This window comes from Larimichthys crocea, chromosome X, assembly GCF_000972845.2.
Source record: "Larimichthys crocea isolate SSNF chromosome X, L_crocea_2.0, whole genome shotgun sequence".
NCBI classification, from domain to species: Eukaryota; Metazoa; Chordata; class Actinopteri; family Sciaenidae; genus Larimichthys; species Larimichthys crocea.
This window is the reverse complement of record NC_040020.1, coordinates 276844-283564: the sequence shown is the minus strand read 5'-3', so window position 1 is coordinate 283564 and position 6721 is coordinate 276844. Positions and strand designations below refer to the sequence as shown.

The window sequence follows — 6721 nt, the reverse complement described above, 5'->3', positions numbered from 1 at the left end:
ACGTCCCCCTCTATTTAGTCCCAGTCTAAGTCGAGCGGTCTTTTATTTTGAAACGTTTTTTTTATTTCAAAATGACGTATCCCCCCCCGGTCCGCATTAAAATTGTCAAGCGTTGACCGGTCCGCAGTTAGGAAAAGGTTGGGGACCACTGCTTTGGAGAACTGATTAGTGGTTCTGTGACCTGACCTGTGACCTTTTGATTAAAAACAAAGGAACAGTTTGATGAGAAGAAGCACATAGCAGCTATTTAAATTAATAGCTGCTATGTGCTGAACCGATTGACTAACTTGTGGTTTCAACAGTTACTACATCCACTACTATCCAAATGTTGCATTTAAATCAAATATCTGAATTGGAATTATCATTTATTGCACTTTAATGAACATTTATCTATACAGAATAAAGCACTATTTTATATTAGAGACTAATTATACCATAAAATATTATGGTCTTTTACTGTCATGGTAAAATCTGACTGACATGGAATGAAACACCAACCTTAAACATGAAATTAACAGTACTAATATCCTTTTACTGTAATATTAGAATAATGAAATATATAGTATAATATTGAACTGAAATTTTGAAGGACCAATTGTTTATTCATTTAGAACCCAAAAATGTTCCCCTATGGCATCACCATGAAGAACCGCTTTAGTTTGTGACTTCACCGTTATTTTTAAGACTGTGTGAAATTCAGAGGTTTGTTGTCACATTTGATGACGACACACGGCGACATATTAGCTAATTCACCGTAATCTCTGTGTGTATGTAATTAACTTTTTAGCCTCTTGAGGGCAGAAAGATTTCTGACCATCTCCGCTTAGTTTGACGAGTGTTTATGGGATCAAATCAATCATTCCTCCCACCCAGGTGTCCAGGAAATGAGCAAAACTAGACAAGTAAAGTACGGAAGGGTCTGAGCTTCAGATATTAAGATACGCTTCATGTTACTCCACACGTTTCAACTTGACACAGAGAGATCACGTGTTGTCTGTACACAAGAAAAAACGGTTCTTGATGAGTTCTCTGGAGAACCTTCTCATCCTTTTTTTTTTGCTTCTAAAGGTTCTTTGGAGAACTGATTAGTGGTTCTGTGACCTGACCTGTGACCTTTGGATTAAAAACAAAGGAACAGTTTGATGAGAAGAAGCACATAGCAGCTATTTAAATTAATAGCTGCTATGTGCTGAACCGATTGACTAACTTGTGGCTTCTACAGTTACTACATCCACTACTATCCGAATGTTGCATTTAAATCAAATATCTGAATTGGAATTATCATTTATTGCACTTTAATGAACTGAAATATAATAATTGATGTGAATAATTGATGGTTTCTTTGAAGGACCAATCGTTTCTTGCAGAACCCAAAAATTTTCCCCTATGGCATCACCATGAAGAACCGCTGTAGTTTGTGACTTTACCGTTTATTTTTAAGACTGTGTGAAATTCAGAAGGTTTGTTGTCACATTTTGATGACGACACACGGCGACATATTAGCTGAATTCACCGATAATCTCTGTGTGTAATTAACTTTTTAGCCTCTTGAGGGCAGAAAGATTTCTGACCATCTCCGTCTCTTTCTCTCTTTCTTCCCGTCCTTTCTTTTCTTCAGTTGAAGGAGTTCATCCAGTCCAGCGGCGTGGGGGCGGTCCCTGCGTTGCCGCGGGCGCTGGAGATCGTCGAGGGCAACGTGCGCTGGCACCGCCTCCACCGGCGGCAGTTCTACCAGTGGCTGAGCAAACCTCCGAGCGCCGCCCTCGGCTAACTGGCTAGCCAGAGCTAACGAAGCGACTGCAGACTGGCTGCTGAGCTAACGCTAATACACTGCTGGCTTACAGATGCAGTCGGAGAGCATGAAAGACTGACTTGTTGACTGGTTATTTGGCTGGTTTGCTTCTTTTTTTTTTTTTTTTTTGCTTTTTTAAAGACGTTTATTTTCAAACTTTTTTAATTTCAGATGGATTATTCGTGTGGCTGATGTGGTTAAACTGGAAAAGGTCAAAATTTAAGTGACTGAAGCAGCTAGCCTTGAAAACAATTATGATGAGAAAATGTTTGAAACTGACAGAATGAGGCGTCACAGCTGTAGATAACCGGTCGGTGCGGTTGCTTATTGAATTAAAAACCAAAAATATGTTTTCAGGAAGCAACAAAATAAGCAATTTAATAATCTTTCAATACGTAAACAAAGTCTCCTGTAACCTTCCTGACAAACTGAAAGTTAGAAGTACGATACGTTCTGCTTCGTCTTTCGGTTTCTCGTGTCCGAGAACTTTCGATCGTCTGATTCGAACTTAAAGGTCCGGTGTGTGGGATGTAGTGACACCTAGCAGTGAAGTTGCAGATTGCAACCGAATGAATACTCTCCCATGCCTCACCCTCTCCTTCCAAGCATGTAGTAAAAACTCAAAATGAGGCCATTTAAAGGCAACAAAAACACGATTCTTATGTTCAGGTTATTATACACTGATGAAAATTATTATTATGTTCAATTTATGCCAATAGATTCTTCTAAATCTGACACACTGGACCTTTAAATATGACCTGAAATCAGATCCAGACTAAAATGTATCACTCGTAAAGGATATAAGCACGACGATGACGTTCATATCTGTAATTTTCTGCATTTTGATTGGCCGACTACAAACCAGAGACCCTGAACAGTTTAAATCAGACCCTCGTGTGTTTGCTGCATCAAACCGACTGACAGTAAAAGATTTCCAGCATTCAATCATCTCCAACGTGAGCTGTAATTAACACTACATGGACCGTGTTTCCTCTGATCACAGCGCTCGGAGGACTCGTTCAAACTCATTAACTCTCCTCAACATTCACGCCGCTTTCAGCTTTAATTTAAAAAGCAGCTTTTGTTTTCTTTGTTTCAGATCAAAAACAGCAGTTTGGGAGAACAACAGCGGGCTTCAATAGAGCCTCGCTTCGTAATAACTTCAACATGTTGCTCTGAACCACAGAGAACACCACACAGCGGTGTTGTGTCTGTTTTTGTGTTTGAACCAGCAGAGCTGGAAAATATTTCAGACAGCCTGAAAGTGAAAAAAACAAATGAAGCGTTGGGACGCAGCCGAGGTGTGACGGAAACTCAGTCTGACGTTATTATTGTCTGAGTTTGATCGAGAAACGTCTGACCGATAACATTCGAGAAGCACATAACTCATCTGTCAATTAATGTTTTCACCTGACGTGAACTGGGAAAATCAAACGATTGGAAATAATAATCGAGAGAAAATGTACAAAATGTGTCTCAGTCAGAAGAAGACCAGAACTAGAAACATTTCTAAAGAAATTCTGAGTGTGCCTAACCCCCCCATACATTATTGTTGACACTGCTCAGCAAATTCAGTATTAATACAACAAGCTTTTGGCGATTTATCGGCAAACCGTTTGGCGAAACATTTAGAAAAGTCGCAGCAGTTGATTCCCGGTCGAGCCGCTTGTTTTGAAACCTTTTTCGTGTATGTGCGACAAAAACTGCGTTCCCAAAAAAGGCGTAAGAATAATAAACGCGGTGAATAGTATACAGCGTGCTCTTTCAGGCACACTCGATAATTTAAACTAAACGGCTCCAGACGCGTAAATCGACCAAATCGTGACGACGACACGAGTTGGACTGGTTGAATTCTAGAAATCATAGGTCACACGTTCTTCCTCCGTTTCAAACATCAGACTTCTTTTTCCTTTTCAGTGTCTGATTTTATCATAAAGATCAAAAATTCATAACTTTAGTCACACATACATGTTTCGGTATTAAATGACCTCAGCTTCAGCCTTATTGACTACTCGTTCTATTTAACTGTAGGAAACAAAGTACATATTCCACATTTAGCAGTAAAAGTTCTCGTTAAAACTCACCAGCTAAGATTCAGCCAATGAGCTTGCTCCCCATGAAACCTGACTCAGAGCCGGTTGCACAAAACACCTTGAGTTAAGATATTCCTGTCTGCAGTAACTCTAAAGGCCTTCTTTCCCCTTATCTTAAAGAAAGTTAAAGTAAATAAAAAACTGAAGGTTTACTCCATCGTAACCACAGTTAAGTTTGTTCTGGCCACGAAAAGAATAATCAGGAAGGAAACCAACCAGACGAGTTGTGGTATTTTGATTTTGGATCTCTTCACCAGACTTCTTGAATTAATTTCCTCCCACGTTTGTGTTTTTCAGTTTGCTGTTATTTGCAGATCAAATTTACTTTTATTGAGTTCCTCCAGCAGTATAATGTTTTTCTCCTCTGATCAGGTTGGTTCTCTAGTTTTCTTCTTTTCTTTGACATTTTATTTTAATTATCTATGAGCCATATTTGTGAGTTCAAACGAAGAGTAAAACTGTGGAATTGCAATGCTGTAAACTCTTTAAATGCTGGAAATGCCTTAACTAAGGCAGACTGTTGAAGTCCTTCATACTCAAGGAGAAAACTTTGGTGTTTTGTGCAGCCGGGGCCGCAGGACTATAAAAACTCACTATGACGACCCTGACGACTGACCAATGAAAACTCAACAGTGGTTTCACAAAGCACAAAACCAGAACGTCGTTGGACGAAGCACATCAGCTTCAACTGCTGGACAGAACGATTTTACTTTTAGCCAATCAGTGATTAGCATTTAGTCCATCCTTTGTTCTGTCCCCAGATTTCTGAATAAACGAGCGGAGGGGAGGTAAAGCTGAGGCCGACAAGACTAATGAGACTATGCCGGTGTCGTTATATGCAGACGACGCTGCTTTTTACACGAGACAGATTAAGGTTTTATCATCAGTGACCAGATTGGACATAGTGGAGGAATTCACAGCACGACAGATTCTGCAGCATGATGGATTCTGTGGCGCGACGGATTTCACAGCGTCACGTGTTCGATTCTACGGAGTGACGAATTCGTAGTCGACTCGGCTCTACGATGAGGATCCTACAGTGTGACGGCGTCTGTGGAGAGATGGAAATGTGATATGTTTAGTTTGACAGATTCGATGACGGCGTCTACAGGTCGGCGATGGCTGCATGGATTGTACGGTGCATTGAGTCGTACAACGTGACGGATTTTACAAGTTTTAAATGTGAAGCTGAGATACGGATGTTAGACTTGGAAACAGGGAAACAGTCCGACCTGGAAACTTTTGAAGGGATTTGGAAAAGGACCTTGAAATGAATCATGATGAACTTTTTAAAAGTGTCCAGTTGAACATTTTGAAGTTGTTCCTCTTCTGTTAGATCTGGTTTTGATGTTAATAATGGAGCCATATATGAATTTATGGGTGTGCCTGCTTCTATACACAGTGTGTCCAGTGAGTGTGTGTGTGTGTGTGTGTGAGATGACAGCAGCACTGGTGGTGACGATGACTGCTGTGCCAGTCATGATGATTAAAGTTATGATAATTCAGATTATTATGATGGCGGTCAGGACTGATTGGCAGTAACTGTTGATGTGAAAAAGCTAATTGGTATAATTATAATTATGATTATAATGATTCAGTGCATTTTGAACCTGTGTTGTCTCGTCAGGGAAACGTGGTTCACAACAAATCTGCCCCATGTACGATAAACACTGTAAATCATACAAATATATTTAAAGTTTAAAATGTGGAGTTTAAAGATGTTGAAGTAGATGAAAAAAAAAAAAATGTTGTTAATGATGACGATGACGACGACGGGACCAAAACGTGACGGAAACAGGAAGTTGCAGAGCAAGAGTTTATTCCTACTTCCTGTTTGCACCGCTGTGGTTTCCTGTGTTTTCTGATTGGACGATATTAAAGTGGTTAACCTGTTAACGTGTAATTCAGTCTGTTTCAATCAAACCAGAGGCGGCTCAGTGGGAACAATAACACGTCACACGTCGCATATTGTCGAATCAGATCAGATTTTATTCCCTCGCTATATCGCGGTTCACTTTTCGCTGACTCGCTGTTTCGCAGATTTTCTTTTTACAGCGTACTGAACAGTATGAACACGCATTGTGTCCGGCACCGTCAGAGGAACTGTGAAATACTAGTAATAATTTCTTATGTGTCAAACCTCGTAGACTGATCATTCAAATTAAATTTGTTAAAAATGTTTGGGCTTGAAAACAGGTTTTGATCTTTGGTTTTTATTTACTAAAACAGTACTTTATTTTTGTTAAATCTGCAAAAGTTTGAACTTTGAGAGTTTAAATAAGAGAGAAATGTTCATGCCTGTCTGAGAAAGGTGTATAAAAGTGTGTGGTTAGGGGGTTTACGGCCTTAAAACAATAATTGTAAAACTTACTTCGCGAATTTCGTTTATTGCGGGTTACTTTTAGAACGTGTCCCCCGCGATAAACGAGGGACCACTGTATCCCAAAGTCACAAAGTCCATTTTCCTCTGAGGGCTTTACAATCTGTACAGGGACTGACACCCTCTGTCCTGAGACAGATACTACTCATGTAAACGTGGTGAGTGTGGATGGAGATTGTTACGTGAATGTCTCCACAGATTTCGTCCAGGACTTCAGGATGTCGACTTTTAACTAGATCTGTCAACGCCTCTTTCCACGAGATCTAGACAAGTCGACAAAAGGTTACGCGACTTCTGATATGACACAGAAAGAGTAAAAACACATTTTAGCTCAATAAAATCAGTCGGTCCACGCTCGTGCAGTCTGAACGCAGCTCAGAAAGTTTCCTGCTTATGTCCTCTTATGATTAAACTTACAAACAAGGACGCTTGCAGATGTTAGAAGAATTTAAAAAA

General features: G+C 39.9%; 1 protein-coding gene across 1 annotated transcript in view; it reads left to right on the top strand.

The window, feature by feature from the left end:
- The window catches only part of LOC104931506 (thyrotropin-releasing hormone-degrading ectoenzyme), a 175634-nt gene extending 169846 nt beyond the window's left edge, over positions 1 to 5788 (top strand). Inside the window, exon 20 of the mRNA XM_027283348.1 lies at positions 1619 to 5788. Within this exon, the coding sequence (XP_027139149.1) occupies positions 1619 to 1771 (153 nt within the window). The 3' untranslated portion in view covers positions 1772 to 5788. The remainder of the gene's footprint in view (positions 1 to 1618) is intronic.
- Positions 5789 to 6721: the final 933 nt, after the last annotated feature.